At 39.2% G+C, this 18,964-nt stretch overlaps 1 protein-coding gene across 2 annotated transcripts in view; it reads right to left on the reverse strand.

Annotated features, from left to right (window-relative positions):
* The window catches only part of NUP205 (nucleoporin 205), a 95,065-nt gene that overhangs the window by 62,122 nt on the left and 13,979 nt on the right, over positions 1–18,964 (reverse strand). Inside the window, exons 1-7 of one of the 2 annotated variants that reach the window (XM_045792583.2) lie at positions 15,434–15,582; positions 7,999–8,141; positions 6,269–6,440; positions 4,098–4,242; positions 3,564–3,723; positions 2,907–3,135; positions 375–539 (exon numbers count right to left, since the gene is read on the reverse strand). In XM_045792583.2, the coding sequence (XP_045648539.1) occupies positions 375–539; positions 2,907–3,135; positions 3,564–3,723; positions 4,098–4,242; positions 6,269–6,440; positions 7,999–8,141; positions 15,434–15,461 (1,042 nt within the window). In that variant the 5' untranslated portion in view covers positions 15,462–15,582. Of the gene's footprint in view, positions 1–374; positions 540–2,906; positions 3,136–3,563; positions 3,724–4,097; positions 4,243–6,268; positions 6,441–7,998; positions 8,142–15,433; positions 15,583–18,964 lie in introns of those variants that run through there. The other variant, XM_045792582.2, reaches the window with a different exon arrangement.

Genomic DNA, 18,964 nt, shown 5'->3' on the forward strand with positions numbered 1-18,964 from the left:
ATACTAATTTTTAATTTGTGAAAAATTATTTTGTGAAAACCAAGGAGGAAAACATAAAAAAAAGAAATCATAAATTTTAATTAAAAAAATTATTGTGATACTACCATTTCAAATTTTACACTCTTAGGGGAAAAAAAGAAGCTAAAAGAGCACTGTCGCTGGCTCTAAGAAAGGGAAATAATATTTCGTAAAATTTCTTTCAGGAGACAAGGAGAACTGGTCTGTATTTCACCATATTCCAAAGCTTCATTTAACACAACTCTAGATACCTCCCTGTGCTCATGCTTATCTATGTAAAAGATAATACCTCTTTCAAGATACCATTAAAGTTCATACATTCTTTCTCATAACTAAATTACCTACAATCAATTTACCTGTCACATCAGGTAGCTGAGATATTCCTCTCAATGCCAGTGCCCAGGCAAGTCTAACAGTGGCTTGGAGCCCAGGCAGTTTCCAAAGCTGTGAGTCTTGAAGGCGGGAGTGAATTGTTGCGATGTATTGTCTTTCTGTCAGTAGTGGAAGTTGATGAATCATATCTGAAAATACAAAAACAGACCACTATACCAAAAAGTAGAGAATTTCTCACTTTTGATATACAGGAATAATGTCTAAAAATCAGAAAATCAGAGTACTCTTATCAAATAACTGTGACTACTTAACATTAATGTTTGACAAACCAAAAAAAAAATACCACCACAAAAATTATATACCAACTTAAAGAAGCAATTGACAATAATTCTAAATTTTAATTCTATTTTTTCAATTTTTTTATATAAGTGTACTATACAAAATTTTAAAAAATAAAGAACCACTCACGTTTTCTGTATATAAATTCTAAAATATATTGGGGTGCCTGTCTGGCTCAATCGGCTGAGCGTGTGACTCTTGATCTTGGATTTCTAAGTTTGAGCTCCACATTGGATGTAGAGATTACTTCAAAATAAAATCTTTAGGGGCACCTGGATGGCTCAGTCAGTTAAGCATCTGACTGTTCATTTTGGCTCAGGTCATGATCTCAGAGTCATAAGATCAAGCCCCGTGTCAGACTCCATGCTGCTTAAGATTCTCTCTTTCTTTCTCTCCCTCTGCCCCCACCCCACCGCTGTGTGTTCTCTCTCTTTAAAAAAATAAAATCTGAAATCTTTAAAAAAAAATAAATAAATAAATAACAAAATATAATCGATGCCATTTAAAGATCAAAAAAATATATATACTTTGGGGTGCCTGGCTGACTCAGTTAGTGGAGTGTCTGACTCTTGATCTTGGGGTTGTGAGTTTGAGCCCCATACTGGGTATAGAGGTTACTTAAAAATAAAATCTTTAAAAAGAAAAAAAAAAGAATTTTATTAGATAAATAAATGCTTGAATTTAAAATATCAAGCAAAAACTGGCCAAAACAAAGAATCCAATTGCAAACAAGTATCTACTCTGATTATAACAAATGAAATTGCTAAATAACAATAATTTTCAAGTTACAGTTAATTATACTATGGTACTTCAAACAAGCACAGGATTCTGAATAAATACTAAAATGGGAAACACCACTAACACCTAAGAATTCATTTATTTTACTTCATTATTTTCTTTTTCTTTTTTTTTTTTTTTAAATTTTATTTATTTATTTGACAGAGATAGAGACAGCCAGCGAGAGAGGGAACACAAGCAGGGGCAGTGGGAGAGGAAGAAGCAGGCTCATAGCGGAAGAGCCTGATGTGGGGCTCGATCCCAGAACGCCGGGATCACGTCCTGAGCCGAAGGCAGACGCTCAACCGCTGTGCCACCCAGGCGCCCCTCATTATTTTCTTGTACTTCCTTTTGATATCAGTGGTTCCCAACCTTTAACCAAGAACACATTATTTTAATTTCCTGTATTTTAAAAGTTTCCATCTACTACTATAGATGTACTAATAGCTCACTTCTCCCATTTATTAATCAAACATATACAGAACAACCAACCAGAAATTACAATTAAAATTAATTAATATAAGCATCCTAAATTGATTAAATTACAACCTAATACAAAACCTTCCATTTTAGCTTGTGAAACCTTTCAGCCATTTCATTTTGCTTTTGAAAGTCCCACTTACAAGCTTCCATGAACACTGTCTACCCCTACTTAATTCTGTGCTTCTTATCATTCAAGACAGGCAATCTGACGAATGCCTTAACTGGCAGCATTCCTAGATGAGCACAGGGACCACTTATTCTGTGACACGTGAAGCACTGTGTGTGACAGTTTGACTGTAGGAAAGGGGTACTTATGTTTTCCATAAGCCTTTCCAGCTAATGCCTAAGGATGGTCACCAAACACGTACGGAAAAAGTCTATCCTCCTTACGTACCTACTGAGAGAACATGCTGATGATACCACCAAAAGTGGACAAGGCGTAACTGTTCAAGTAAGTATCTATGTTAAAAGGCAATAATCTTCCAATAATCTTCGGGAATCATTTTTGAGATCCTCATTTCTAAGCAGTAATTGTTTATGAGGTTACCAAGTAAAAATATTACCCACTTCAGAGACGATATATATTAAAGAGGATATATTACTAAAAATGATAGTTATCCTCCCTAAAATGTTTAGTGAAAGGTTTGAAATGTAATATTTAAAGAAACAATTAATTAATTAGGCATGCAGAACTCATGAACATGTATTACATAACCTTCACCACTTTCCTATTCCAAAACTGAAAAGGACAATAGAGATATCTAATAGGGTGCATATTTTTAAAATGTGATCTTATATCTAAATATTCAAATACGGATAAATTACACATATAGGAATACAGGAATAAAACAATTTTTTATTTTAGTAGTTATAATATTGCCCTTCTTAAATGGTATCTCCACAATTTAATCTGATTTTTTAAAAATGAAGACATTAATAGGTAAAAAATCCAATACCATCTCGTTCCTCTGTGCTTTGTTCTATGAAACTGATATCAAAGCAGTACAGAAGCGCCATAAGAAGAGCCAGATTCACTGCATCCAATGAGCCGTTAGCCTCAACTGTCACTTTTTCCAAATGTCCAATAAGAAGCAGAGTGTCATCTTTGCCTAAAGGTGACTGACAAGCCCAGGCAAAAAGGCTTTCTGCCAGAGACTGCCTGCACTCCTTGATGAGATCAGAAACCTAGAGATAAAAATGTACGATTATCAGTATACATAAATCACAGTGAAGCCTGGTCTTATTCCAAAAAAATAAACTACCTTTTACAAAGCTAACTAACTAAATAAATCTGAATCCACAAGTAACCCTAAAATCTCACCTCTAGAATTCTAAACGAACCCTATTGTTAAATCCTCATTTTAAGTTCCAAGCTCCCTTATGCAATGACCTATTCCTTCAAGAGTTCATTCCAGAAAAAGACCTACAATAGCACATAAGTGACTAGAAAGAAGTGGAAATAGCTATAAGTCAATTGTGGATACAGACGCTTATACATTTCAATGGGCATTAGCAATTTTCCTATGCTCGTGTTAGAATGTTCTACATGCCATGACTTTTCTGCCTGAGATCTGACACAGATGACCCATGAACTGATTTCATTGAACCCTTGCCTCTTTTCGGTGTTTTTCACTGCCCAAACCTCTCTCCCGCTGTAGTTTCTCAAACTCATTGTTCACATCAATCTGTGACACCAGAGTAAGGACTTTATAAGTCAATCCTTGCTCCATCAGCTCCTCTGTAAAGCGTGTTGTCATGGAAACCAGCTCTGGACTGTAATGAAAAGAAATCAATGGAGAAAGTTACAATGAACAGTCACGTCTACACTTCATCATACAGATTTAGCAAGTATTCTTGACAATAATGTTTCATTACTGGAAAAAAAACAGGATGAAATATAACTCAGCTTTTTTCATCCTTGCTAGATAATTAGGCATCGATAAGCTTCTAACCATAATTATTTTTTATTTGTAAACAAAATAAAGCAGCTTTAATCTGTCATTCTTTGCAGAGTACTCAGTTATGTTACATACTTTACTTAAATTATACATACTAAAAGGAGAAATTTTCATTATTTCTAATAATTAAAATAATAATCTGTCAAGTAATTTCTAATAAAGCCCTGAAATCCTAAGAAGCAAACAGACCTGAGTTCAAGGGTCCATGTTTTTCCTCGTCTAGACTGTATCAAGGCTTTCAGGGAGTTTGCAATGCACCGTTTTCCATCCCAGTATAAAAGAACAGCTACTAATCCTCTGGTGAGACCAGGAAAATGTGGCTGTTGGTGCTCTCCTAGAAAAGACAGTTGAGAAATAATTCGGTAAATATGTGTTTAGGAGGAGACAAAAGTTACCATACCAATGTTCGGTTCAAAGAAATAACGGAATCTCAGGACTCAAGGGGTCCTACAGTCCTCTACTCTAAACACCCACCTACTGCTCTTCTCCTCCCACATCTTCAGGAGGCCATCCACTTTGTGCGGGAACACTGGCACTAACACGGAACTCACCGTTTCCCAAACTTGCAATCTCACCTTCATCTACGATTTCCACATGCTGGTCTCACTGCGGTCCACTGAATCTAATGATATTTAATGCCCATTTCCCCCTCTTTCACATGAAATCTTACGAATGTTCAGAAGGTTCTTCACCTAGAGTTTTCTCTGAAAAGTAAATAACCTATTTCTACATTTCTAGCTCACAGGCCCTTTCAACTGCTCTCCTTTGACTAAGTTCTACTTTTGTCTTTTTTAGTTTTGGTTTCATTTCCTAAGGCTGGTTGTCTTCTCCCAGAAGCCCAATCACTCCACTCTCTCCTGTCCCCAAATTCATCTCGCGGCTCACACCTCTGCACAGGCCATTCCTTGTGCTTGGATACCTTTCTTCCTCCTGAGCACACACCTATTCCACGTGACATGTGCCTACTCATATTTCAACACCTAGCTTAGGCCTCATGAGCTTTGTGAGGACTTCTCTATACACCCTGAGGTCAATTTAATCCCTCTGCCTCTGGACCATCACTAAATCTTGCATAAACTGGCATTAATACACTTTAACGTATGATTAGCTGTCTCCAGGTTCTTCTCAATTACTAGACTATGAGCTCCTTTACAATAGTTGAAGTTTCATTCATGTTTCTATCCCTGGTGTCTTAACACAGTGCCTGGTCCGTGATAAACATAAAATAAATGTTTGTTAAATCAAAGTTCTGAGTTAAACTCAAAACTCAAGACTACCAGTTCAACATTTCCATAACAGAGTGGGAAAACTACCTTCCTGCTTTTCAATATCATACTTCTTTTAATGCAGCCTTATGTCAAAAATGATTTTGGAAGCCACATGATATCTTTAAACATATGAGACTTTCTTGGGGTACCGGGATGGCTCAGTCGGTTCAGTGCCTAACTCGGGTTTCAGCTCAAGTCGTGATCTCATGGGTTGTGGGATCGAGCCTCTCGTGGGGCTCAGCGCTTAGTGCGGAGTGTGCTTGAGATTCTCTCCCTCTGCCCCTCGCCCCACTCGCACACACACTCTCTCTCTCTTTATATGTAACTATTCTGCTTAAAGCCTGTCAGCAACTTCCCATTGCAATTAGAATAAAATCCAAGTAATTTTCTGTGCCTGCAAGACTGAATATAATCAGATTCCTGCTCTCTTCCTTAACTTCCTTCGCCCTCCCCGTCTTTGTGAGCCTCCTGCATCTTTTTACCCATGGTCTCTTTATTCCTCATGCCCCTTTGGACTCACCTCAAGTACCTGCTGTTTGCTCTGCCTGGGTCACCCTTCTCCAACAACTCTGGTACCTTGCCATCACGCAGTTCTCAGGTCAAATGTCCCAGAGAAGGCTTCTCTAAGTATCCTATTTAGAGTTGCCCCCTAGAAGCCCCCATCTCTCTATACCACATCACCTTTTTTTATTTTCTTCCTCGTACTCAGTATTACTAAAATTATCTTATTTCTAACCTATTCATTATCTGAATCACCTCCTCAAAAAGAACTCCAAAAAAGCAGTGAACTTACTTTCTTACTCATTACATGACAATAAATTCTTTGTGCTATAAAATTTGTGAGATGCAGCCAAGGATTCTTTGCTAGTAAATTACCATGTAAAAGCCTATTTTAAAACAGTTAAATTACTTCAACAATTCCAATCACTAAAGCCCTCCCATTAGTCAAAGATAAACAGAAGGAGATATTTTGAATATGGTATTTCAACTAAACTACTTTGGAATCTAAATGATACAACACTTTAAACCCTGAGTGAATGACTTTATAATTCTGTACTACCTTACCACAGATTCAGTTAAATGTCAACCTACCGGCAAGGAGAAGCTCAACAGCTGCCAATTCTCCAATATCAAAAAGGTCACTAAGGATAAAGGCCTCTTTAATGAGCTGTTCAGGAAGAAGTCGGGTTCCCTGTTGACCCTGGATAGCGACTCCCTCAGTACTGGCTTTCTGAACCTTCTCATGTTGTTGGACATTTTTTGGCTATAATGGTAAAAATAAATAAAATCACGGAATGAAAATAGTATACTGGAGATGAGGTCTTAAATTAATACCTAGAGAAGTTACTTCATGATAAGGCAGACAGGTAACATGACGGAAGAAGTACTGCTTATCAATCTACAGTTAAGACCTTCATGACAAGACATTTCCTATTACCTTCAACACGTATGCTGTTACTATCTTCTCAATAACTGCCTCTGCTAAACTCTGAAATACAAAGTGCTGGGAAAGCATACAAAATAGTATACTGTTTTTCAAATTTGTAAGAAACGTTTCCAATTACGTATTTCATAAATAAAAACAATAAGGCCTTCAAATGGGAAATAACATATGGATATATGAATTGTTGAATCAATTAGGAGGGCTAGGATAGTAATTAATATATTATGTAAAATGTAGTCTTATTCCCAAAAGTCTTACTTGGTTCAAATATTTAACAAATGACATATAGTACAGAATTACTTGATGGATCATAAAATTTTAGAAATTTACATCTTGATAAAGGCCACATAGGTCATTTAATCCAACTCCTCTATTAACAGACGGAAGAAACGGGTGCCTGGGTGGTGCAGTCAGTTAAGCATCTAACTCTTAGTTTCGGCTCAGGTCACGCTCTCAGGGCCGTGAGATCGAGCCCTGCACTGGCCTCCATGCTCAGTGTGGAGTCTACTTCAGATTCTCTCTCCCCCTCCTTCTGCCCCTCCTGCTCGTGCTCACTCACTCGCTCTCTTTCACTCTCTCACTCTAAAAAATTTAAAGAAATCTTAAAAAAAAAAAACAAAAAACAGATGGAAAAGCTGATGCCCAGATAAGTTGGGTGACATCCCTGCGCACATACAACTCTAGTGGTAGAGCCAAGACTGGAACTCAGCTCGACTGGCTCCCAGGCTAGGGCTCTTTCTACTAAAGACAGCAAGGGGGAAAAAAAAAAAGCTAAAAAGCAAAAGGCCATTTCTGGTAAGACAAACAGTTCTTAGATAGTCTTGTTAGTCTACAAAAGAAAATCATCAAACAGCAAGGAAAGGAATTTCCAAATATAAATTCCCTCCACTGAAGTACTCTATTCCTGGTTGAAAAGGATTTCAAGATGCAGTGATTAATGACACGCAAGAATTAATTAGTTCAGCTAATACAACTTACATAACATTATGAAGAGTTAAAATGTTGAGAGTGTACCTGGAAATAAACAAAATAATCAATCTTACTGAGCTTAGATACATTAACTACAGGTCAGAAATTCCAAGGAGGCTCATGTTTCTGGAATATACTAAACCTTCAAAATCATATTCAAATACTACTAAGATATCTCCTGGCTAGAGATAAGCACAGTATTAACATCTGTGGAGAACAACAGCAACAAAAAAAATAGCTGCTCCTAGGAAAAATTACATTCGTAGAGAAAACTTGAGTCAAGGACTAGGACAAGTTATATATTTCATTCACATGCCTTAAGAATTTACTTGCTCTTCAATCTTTAAAAAAGCAAAAAAAACAAACAAAAAAAACCCATATCCAAGAAGCAAAAAACAAAATTTCCTACTGGGTTTCTGAACAGAGAGATGAAGTCAGGTTTGTGTTTCTTCAAAATCATGTCAAGAAGGTGGACAGCTTCAGGTTGTCTTCTCCAAAGAGCATTTCCCACTGTCTGCCAAATGTCTTTGTAAGGACCCCAGAGACTGGCAGCTTCAAGAAAAAAATAAACAAAACAAGCCTCAGATAAAACATGCATGTGGAAAATAACATCAGGTTACTGTCCACACATTTCAGTCATGCTCATCATAGCTACTTTAAAATATACAGTTACACATACAAAACAAACATTAACATAAAAGCATACGTTATCAGGTTTCTCAAGCAACAATAAAAACATCATTTTACTTAACTTAATATAAAGTAAATCCTGACTTTAAACTGGAAACCTGCTATAGTTTTGCCACCTTATTAGCTGTGTGACATGGAGCAAGGAAATAACCTCTTTCAACTTCAGTTTCTGTACATAAATAATAGGGATATCATCCACATCATAGGGTTGAATAGATTAAATGATATTAACTAGGTGAAACACACAACACAGTGCCTGGCAAACTGCAGGCATTCAATAAATGTTAAGTGCTTTCTAGCGTCCCTATCATCCAAATAAAAGCAGTAGTAGGGGCAAAAGATTAGATTTTGTAAAACTCAGCAGCTGAAAAAAAGTACTTTACTTTGGCTGGGACACTAGCTATTAAAAATCAACAGAGAAATATGGAACACTTCTATATTTATACAAAGGATCACATTTTGATTTGTAGTAACAGTAAGTAATACCGAGCTTTTGCTATGTGCTACTGAGCATGGTTCTAAGCTCTTCACACATATTAGTTTATTTCAGAACACTATGAGGTCAGCACTATGTCTTCCTCTATTTTATAGATACGGAAATTGAGGCAGGTCAAGAAACTCACCCAAGGCCACACTGGATAGGTGGGTCATGAACCCAGGCAGTTTGTCATCAGAATGTGCTAAACTATATTGTCTCTATATATAATACTTGGAAAACGAAAATGTTTGGGATAAAGAGAGTTATTTCTGACACATCCAGTAAGTGAAGAAATGAAGATCACATCTAGGCATACCTAGGCAAAATCAACTAAACTCAGTCAAATTCACTTATCTAAAAATGTTTTAAGCCCTTAAATAAACAATAAAATATTACAGTGGATAAGAGAAACAATTTGATCTTTAAAAACTCACAATCAAGTTTTGGAGACAAAGCATACTTAAGTGAAGAATGTCAGTAACAATACAAAAAAGGGAATATGATTGTTGCCACAAAAAATAAGGATTTCAAAAGATCAAAATGATGGTCAAGAATTTCTAAAGGACGGCTACACCTGTACAGCAATTTGGGGAAAATCTGGGTGACAAAGAGCAGCCAAGGGAAAGTGGGAGTTAAGGCTCAAAGACAGGTGTGAAAGCGTAGAAGAGAATTCAGAGCCAGAGTGAGATTAAAGAGTGGTGACTTTCAAACTTTTTTGGCTATAACCCATGGTAAGAAATATTCCATATCTCAATCCAGTACCCACTTAATGTGCAAAACTGAAAAGCTGTATATGAAATACTAATAGTCATTCATTGTATCAATGCACTCCAAGATTTTATATCCTGTTCACTATTTTATTCACTATATAAATTCATTATATTTATTTCAGATCCACTGTTTGAATAACACTCCCTGAAGACCCAAGTTTCTGTTTGCAAACAATCAAATATGGTACCCATACGTGTTTATAAAGACTCTGAAAGGGAAACTAGTCAAAACCAATCAGTCACTCCAGAAACTTGGAACTTACCTATAGTCTAAACTGTTAAGGGTGGTCTGTAAACATGCTTAACTGCTATCTGAGAAAACACAAATCCAAATAAACCTACCAGAGCAGGCAGGGGAGACTGCTGAGCACAGAGTCTACTTGAGATTCTCTCTCTCTCTCTCTCTCTCCCTGCCCCTCCCTCCTGCTCCCTCTCATGTGCACACTACCTCTCTCTCTCTCTCAAAAAAAAAAAAGAAAAGAAAAGAAAAGAAAAATAATACATAAAAAATAAGCCTTACCAGGGCAGTAAGAAAACATGATAATGTAACCTAATTAAATATGTTAAATGTTCACTGTCCTATGAACAATGTTGCCAGAAAAAGGCAATGCACTGGGAAATGTTTTTTTTTTAAGGGGGAATGTGCTGGGAGAGGACAGACTAAACTAGTCAAACCAGATCATTCATTCACTCAACAAGTATTTACTGAGGGCTTTCTGTGTGCCAGGGACGATCAACCAAGCAAGACAAACAGGATCCCAGTCCTAATGGAACTTAAGAGATTGACAGAGAAAGACATTAAACACAGAATTCAGAAAATAATTACCAACATAATAAAAGATTATGGAGAAGTACAGAGTGCTAGGTGAACACATAAAAGGGAGAACCCAGCCTACCCTAATCTGAAGATCAGGGCAGGAAGCCATAGGTCTTTGGTGTGTGGGGATGTGGGGGATGGGAATCAGCAGGTCTAGACCTCACATAAACAGCAGTCTACCCCTGCTTTGCTTCCATTCTTGCCAATCTTCTGATTTAAAAATATAGCTTGTCATATAAATTTCTAGAGTAAAAAATGTGCTGATGAACCAACATGAGTACCAGTGTAGATATACTTCCCATTGAAGATCAATAAATTGAGGGGCGCCTGGGTGGCACAGTGGTTAAGCATCTGCCTTCGGCTCAGGGCGTGATCCCGGCATTATGGGATCGAGCCCCACATCAGGCTCCTCCGCTATGAGCCTGCTTCTTCCTCTCCCACCCCCCCTGCTTGTGTTTCCTCTCTCGCTGGCTGTCTCTCTCTCTGTCAAATAAATAAATAAAATCTTAAAAAAAAAAATCAATAAATTGAAATACTAGTTTACATATCTGTCTTACCTGAGTCTGACTAAAGAAAATCAACTGGTAGGATCCAATCAACTCTGGATACACTTAAGAGCTCAGGCCTGCCAAAATGAGAACCTGACCCCTACATCCTGCTGACCGCCAGTGAGGTACTAGTTGGATGGTAACTAGCTAACTTCCCTAGAGATCATTTTCTTGGCCCTCTCTAACTGCAAAGGATAGAGTACGTTTGAGTCTTGGATTCCAGGCCAAGATGGAATTTTTCCTATTAGTAAATAGGAAAGTTTCAAGTAGTAGATGACAAAATGAAATTGATACTATAGGGCAACGGTGTGGTTGCTGGACTAAACAGAACCACAGAAGTGTCAGGAACCGAGGATGACAGGTAAGTAAGCTGCTAATACCGTAATGGAACCTAAAATAGGATGAGGGCAGTAAAACCACAAGAAAAGGCCTGTTAGTAGAAAAGAGCCAGAACTAGTAACTGATTGTCACAGGGTACAAAAGAAAGGTATCATGGGGAGCCTGGCTGGCTCAGTCAGTAGAGCATGTGACTCTTGATCTCAGGGTTGTGAGTTCAAGCCATACATTGGGTGTACAGATTACTTAAAAATAAAATCTTAAAACAAAAAAAGAATGAAAGGTATCAAAAACAACTTCTAGGCAAATCTGAAACTTGCCTTACCACAGGTATTTAAAAATTCTGACAAAGAGCTGACCAAAGTAAATTCTCTTCTTTAACAATAACAATATACTGAGGCGGTTTGGTTCGGTTGGTTCGGTTGGTTAATCATTCAACTCTTGATTTCAGCTCAGGTCATGATCTCGGGTCAAGGGACTGAGCCCTGAGTGGGGCTGTGCACTCAGCAGGGAGTCTGCTTGGGATTCTCTCTCTCCCTCTGCCCCCCCCCAGACATGCACTCTCTCTCTCAAATAAAAATAAATAAATCTTAAAAAAAATAAAGGTAACAATATGCAACTGAACCTCTGAAGAACGAATAAATTTCTTTGTATTAAACATACGTAGCATTATAAGCTGACTGTGTTATATAGAAAAATTCTATCCCCCCCATCCTTTTATGAAACCAAGAGGCATCCAGTAACTGGTCAAAACTCTACCAAAAAACCCATGTATCCTGGCATCCTTAGTCTATCATTAACATCAACACATCACAGAAGGTAACTGCAACAAAGAGTTTTCATTGGTTTGTCTTTGGTTGGCTAATTTTCATAAATTTTCCATGATTACAAATGAAAAGAGGCTATTAGTTCTTCTGAATTACTAAATATGTATTTTTAACATAAGTGATTTGTTCATTTGAGAAATATTTTCTTTAATGTTTAGGAATACCTTCAGCAAATCACATTCATTCACTCATTTATCATGTAGTAGGTACTGGTGAGCTTACAGTGTAGGGATGAAACACAGTAATCATATATTCAGATGAAAGGGTAATATCCAACTTGACATGTGCTTTGAAGGAGAGGTACCCAGGGCAAGCGATTACAGAATGAGGGAATATGACCAAGTCAAGGAGGTCAAGGAAGCAAAGGATTCCTTGAGGAAGTGATCATTAATTGAAATCTGAAGGATCAAGAATGGAGTTCACTGAAGGGAGGAGGTGAGAACATATACCCAGAAAGAGAGGACAGCATGTGGGTTCCCATGGTAAGAGGGAACACTGCCATCTCAAAGAACTGAAAAAGCCAAGAGCACTGGAGTATAGGAAACAAGGGTATGGTAAGGGAGACAACTGGCATAGCAGCAGGGCTCCCTAGCCCATATTAAGGATTTTGGTCTTTGCCCTAAAAGATCAAACAAGATAAAGATTTTTAAAGTCTGAGGTACTTAATGAAATAGAAAAGTATATTTACCTTACTGAAAGCTGCTTAAGAGAATGGGAAGAGACTAGAGTGAGTAGAGGAAGAAGAGGTATAGAAACGCTATTTGACATATCTTTTGAAAGGACTGTGAAGAGGAGCAAGAGGATAGTAACTGGGAAAAGGCATGAGATCAAGATCAAAAGGGGAGGTTAGTGGAAAGAAAAGGAGCAAGAAAAAGAGGTGAATATATGAGAGAGAAGGGGTAGTAGGGAGAAGGGCATAGAGGGTGGGCTTTAACTTAGACAAAGGGAAACTGGCTAAAAAGGGTATAGATATATCTAGATTTACAGGTCTGAGGGTGAAAAAAGAGCATTCATGCCTATTGGCTTCTATTTTCTCTGTGACTAGGAGGCTGTGGGGTCAGTTGGAAGTTAAAGATTTGATCAGGAAAAAGTCTGAAATAGTCACTGCTGTGAACAGGACAGGGGCGACCAGACTGCCACAGAAGGCCTGCCAATCAGTGTCAATGGTTGCTTACTAACAAGCTTGTAGGTCTACTCGGCTCGGATGATACAAGTCACAATACCAGAAAATTACGCGGCTAAAACTCAAGCAAAGGTCTTAGATTCTACAACCTTTATTTTTCCCTGTCCACAACTATAAGATGTTTGATTTTTTTTTTTTGATTTGTAGTAAAAACAACAACACAGAATTCGCTATCTTAAACATTTTTAAGTGTACAGTTCAGTAGTGTTAAGTGCATTCACACTGTTGTACAACAGATGTTCAGAACTTTTTCATCTTGCACAATGGAAACTTTGTACCCATTAAACAACTCTCCATTTCTCCCTTCCCTCAGGCAACCAACAGTCTTTTTGTTTCTATGAGTTTGACTACTTTAGGTATCAAATATAAGTGGAATCATTCACTATTTATCTTTTTGTGACTGGCCTACTCCACCTAACACAATGTTCTCAAGATTTATCTATGTTGTAACATGTGACAGGATTTCCTTTTTAAGGCCAAATAATATCCCATTGTATGTATATACTACATTTTGTTTATCCACTCGTCCATCTATGGACATTCAGGCTGCTACCCTAGGAAGTTTAATATACATATATTCTCCTGACTCAGCTGCGAAAAATGTTTCCTTTCTATGTTATCAATTAAACACTCCTGTCACAAGGCCTTATTATACAATGTATATTCTTTCAGTTGTTGGTAACTCCCTTTCCTTGTTCCTTCAATGATTTATGTTTAATGATAATAACTTAGGATATGTACCAAAGAACAGTATATAACCACACATATAAGATGCAACCCTTGTTTGTAAGATTACATCTGGGTAGGAGACCGGGACAGGAATATTTAGAACATAACTTCATGACCAGCATTCATATATATGAAATTTTGATGTAATAAAATGAATTAGGCTGTGCTTAAGTAGTTTAAGCACCTAAGACTGGCTTACAATCATTAGGTGTATAACCTTGGGGTCATTAATTAACTACCCTAAGCCTTTATTTCCCAATCTGTAGACTGGGGTACTTAATAGCAGCTACTCCATAGCTGTACAAAGGGGGTTAAATGAGATAATGAAAGTACAACACTTAGTCCAATGCCTGGGACATAACCAGATGCTCAGTAAACATAATCCTTCATCATTATAAAATAATTTATGACAGTGTTTCTGAAATGGCTTGATTTGCAAAATTCAGATTTAGACAACTTTACAAGAATACCAGTCCTGTGGAATGTAGAACCAGCACTTCCCCCCCCTCCCCGCAAAAAAAAAAAAGACTGCACAGAGACAGGGAGGGGGAAATGCCCCCAGTAAATAATACTCTTGAGTGAGACTCTCTACCAGCATTTGCCACACAGACATGCTCTTAAAATTGAATCTAAGAAGCTTAACTGCACCTCATTCTGAGCAGGAAATCCTCCGTTTTCAAGACCATTCTGCCCTGTGCAGGACTTTTGGCATCCTTGCCCCGCCCATTAGGCGCCAGGAATTGTGACAATCAAAATGCACCCACTCTTTCAAAAGCCTCTCGGAACGGTACCGCCCAAGGTTGTGAATCACCAAAAGAGAACCTACCCCAAATCCTCCAGAATCTACTACCTTCTTGGTTCTACCCTGCCCGGAAGATCTACCGCTCCAAAGGCAGAGTATACAGGGACGCGCCACATGCGCAGAGCTCAGAGTGATGTGCTGAGCCAGTGGCACCCCCTCTCCAGCCACCTTCCAGGTTGCAGTCTTCATAATCAAAGACCCTCGCTTCCTACAAGACCGCGCAACATCCATAAGGGGCTGTGCTGCCTACTCTGACGTGCGAGTTTTCAGCCTGTGCTTGTGCCTAAAAATTATCTCCGGTCCTCTGGCCTCACTGTCAGAGACTTGTGTATCTTGGAGAAATCCGGGCCAAAGACACATAATGGGGTGGGGAGTTGAAGGGACCAAGCTCAGTCTCTGACTGCAAGAAACTGCAAGCCGGGTTCCAGGGGACCAAGCTTCCGTACCTCCACCCTGAACCCCAACTCGAGGGCTAGAGCTGCAGCGCCGACGCGCGCCATTCAAACTGGAGAGGGGTGGGACTCTAGGCCCAGAGCGAGGGAAAAGCAAGCACGATACAGAAGTGAAGGCCTGGACTGCGAGGAACCTCACAGTCCGGGTCTCTCCCTAAAGAACCAACCATCGCCCTGCCCGACTGTTTCCTTTCTGCCCCGGCCGCCCTTACCCGAATTTACCGCCAACAGCGTCGCCATCTTGGAGGCGCACTAACGGAGCCCTCCTGTCGCACGGAAGCCCCAGAAAAGGGTGAGGCTGCCCGAAGCCATGCCTGAACAGAAAGGTACCACGCTGTCTCGGAATGGCACTCTCAACTGACTCAGGGGGACAAAGACTTGAAAATCTGCTGTAGGTCACAGACGTCAATTCTCGCCGCGTTATTCTCAAATTGGGCGAAGGCAACCAGCTCGGGAGATGCGAGGTCCTCGATATGACGTTAGTCGTGCAGTGCATTCTGGTCCTTGTAGTTTCTTTTTCAATGATAAGTAAAGTTTAGGTGGAACAATAAGACAACGAGACTAATTATTGAAATTAAGGCTATTTATGATATTATAAAAGCCGTCAATTCAAGTCATTATCTCCATGTCAAATTAAACCTTCCCTGCATTCCTCTCTTTGAGGAGTGGAGTGGGGTGTAAGGTATATAAATCTCAAAAAGCCATTTATCAGTTACAAACTAAGTTTTCATTACATTTCAATATACTAAGTGTGTTGCGTCAACATAGTTGCATAGATTGAAACAAATCCAAGTGAAACAAATCATAACTCTTTATTGTGACATTTTTAAATGTATACAAAAGTAGAATAATGAATGCTCAGCTTCAATCACATGGCCAATCCCTGTACTCCACCCCTAACAGGGGAGATAATTTTGCAGAAATTTCCAAACATACTATGTCATAAATACCAAATATTTTTTCTACCTAGGCACCCCCAAATAGCTGGATCTTTTTTTTTTTTTTAAGATTTACTTAATTGAAAGAGAGAGAGAAAGCAGGAGCAGGGGGAGGAACAGAGGGAGAGGGGGAAGCTGACTCTTGGCTGAGCAGGAAACCTACATGGGGCTTGATCCCAGGATCTGGAGATCATGACCCCAGTCAAAAGCAGACGCTTAATTGACTGAGCCACCCTGGGCCCCCAAATAGCTGGATCTTCTTTTTTTAGTTACTAAACTTTAGTTTGCTGATTTTCAAGCTAAAATATAAAGAGTCATTACCATTTACTATCATATGCCAGATGTTTATTACAAATTTGACATTATCAGACAATGTAATAATTATGTTATCTCATTTAATCCCCGAAACCACCCTATTTACAACATTAAAATGATGTTAATTATAGCTACCTATCTCAGAGACGTTCCCTGTGCCTTAAAATCTCAATTTATCAACTCCAACATTCCACTGAGGTTGGGAGGAGATAAGAGTTTATATTTCTGCTTCATTGTTGGAAATCAGAATTACATAATTTAGACACAATCAGAGCAGGCATGTTCATTCTTTTGAACAAATAGTATTGAGTGACACAATGTACATGAGGCGGAACACAAGAGTCACTGGCGATTTTTTTTGAAAGTCATTGTTATATAGACACAAATGCCAGACTACCATGAAAGTGGTTTTAAGGAGTGAAGGGGAAGAGAAAATGAAAAGGCAAAGTGGTATTTCCTGAAGTTTAGCATGAAAGGGAGAAAAATATGGAGCAGAAACTTGAAAGAGAGTGGCATCTAAAGGTTTTCTTTCTCAGGACAACTATTACAAGCCCTCCTTCCCTCCGCCCTCATAGGCCCACACACTTACCTCTCAGCAGATCACTTTGCTTTCTATGAAGGAACACTTCAACTTCCTGCCACTCCCCCTCACCCACCAACACATTTACAAAGATTCTTTCACAGGTTCCTCAATCCATAGCAATAGAGATATTGCCATCATAACTCCCCTAAAACTGTTCTCGGGATGGTCACTAATGACCAATTGCCAACCTCATCAGCACTTCTCTGAATTTCTTAGAAATTCTTTTCCCCCTTGACTTGTGGCACACCATCCCTGTTGGTTTTCCTCCTATCTTTCTTTCTTTCTTTTTTTTTTTTTAAAGATTTTATTTATTTATTTGACAGAGATAGAGACAGCCAGCGAGAGAGGGAACACAAGCAGGGGGAGTGGGAGAGGAAGAAGCAGGCTCCCAGCGGAGGAGCCCAACGTGGGGCTCGATCCCACAACGCCAGGATCACGCCCTGAGCCGAAGGCAGACGCCTAACCGTTGTGCCACCCAGGCGCCCCCGTCCTATCTTTCTAGTTCTTAAGTTTTCTGTATGGACTTTTCTTCCTCCTCTCACCCATTAAAAGTAGGTCTTTCCTTTCGGTCTCTATTTCCTCATTCTACACGCTTTCCCTGGGAAATCTTACTGCTTCGTACTACCCCGTCTGCTGATGAATTCTGTATTTGAATCTCTAGTCCAGTCCTCTCTCCTGGGCTTCAGATCTGCATATCCAGCATGTCTACTCCACATGTCTACTGATTGTCATACAGTCATCTCAGAATCACCTAATCAACTAACCCCAAACGTAAATTAGCACTTTCCTCCTAAGATTCTGCCAGCTGCATCCACTCAATTGTCAAAAGTCAGAAATCTGGAAGTCATTCCATATGCTTCCTTCAATGGCCAAATCTTACTCATTCTATCTCATAGATATTTCTGGAACCCTTTTTCTTTGCTCGGTTCCCTATGCCATTGTTCTCTTCAGGTCAAGCATCTTTTTAACTTGTATTTTGCAATAGCCTCTCACAGGTCTTCCTGATTTCCATCTCATCCTCCTCTCATGGACCCCAAAATGATGTTCTTTTTTTTTTTTAAGATTTATTTATTTGAGAGAGAGAGCATATGTGCAAGTGGGGGGAAGGTCAGAGGGAGAGAATCTCAGATTCCCCGCTAAGCACAAAGCCCCATGCAGAGCTCGATCCCAGGACCCATGAGATCATGACCTGAGCCAAAATCACGAATAGGATGCTTAACCAACTGAGCCACCCAGGCGCACCCACCCCAAAGTGATTTTCAAAGACACAGATCAGATCCTGTACTTGCCCTGATCAAAATTCATCAATGAGCTCTTACCCAAAGGTAATATTTGAAAACTTCTTAGCAAGGAACTCATGTCACTTCCTGATCTAGTTCAGCCTTCTTCTTCAACCTCCTCACCCTCACTCTTCTCAAGTTCTCTTTTTGCTGATCCTTCTGAACTATTTTCTATTCCCCAAGTACAACATGCTTTTTTGTACCGTGTATGAATGAATGTCTTTGCACCTGTTGTTCTACATGCCTGGAACACCCTTCCATCCCTTCCCTATCCTGTTGACCACCCACTAAATTAGCCTCCCAAATATAACCCATCTTCCAAGTCTGAAGGCCTGTGTTAATGCTGCCTCCCTGATGATATCTTTGATTACTCCAACTAACTCAGGGGACCAATTCAGAGGTTTCTTTCCCTACATCCCTATTGTACTATTAGCCACCCCATTACAGTGCTATGTGCTGTGATGACTGTCTCTCAACTAAAACTGTTAGCTTCTTGTGGTAGACTGTTATTAAAAGGCCCCCAATGAATCACATGTCCCTGAATTCAAGCTAGTGTGTCATCATCTACCACACTGAATCTGGGTGGGCCTTATGACTTGCTTGGGCCAAAAAAATGCAGTGGAAGTG

Source organism: Ursus americanus, chromosome 3, assembly GCF_024610735.1.
Source record: "Ursus americanus isolate L20-20 chromosome 3, mUrsAme1.1.p, whole genome shotgun sequence".
Lineage (NCBI taxonomy): Eukaryota > Metazoa > Chordata > Mammalia > Carnivora > Ursidae > Ursus > Ursus americanus.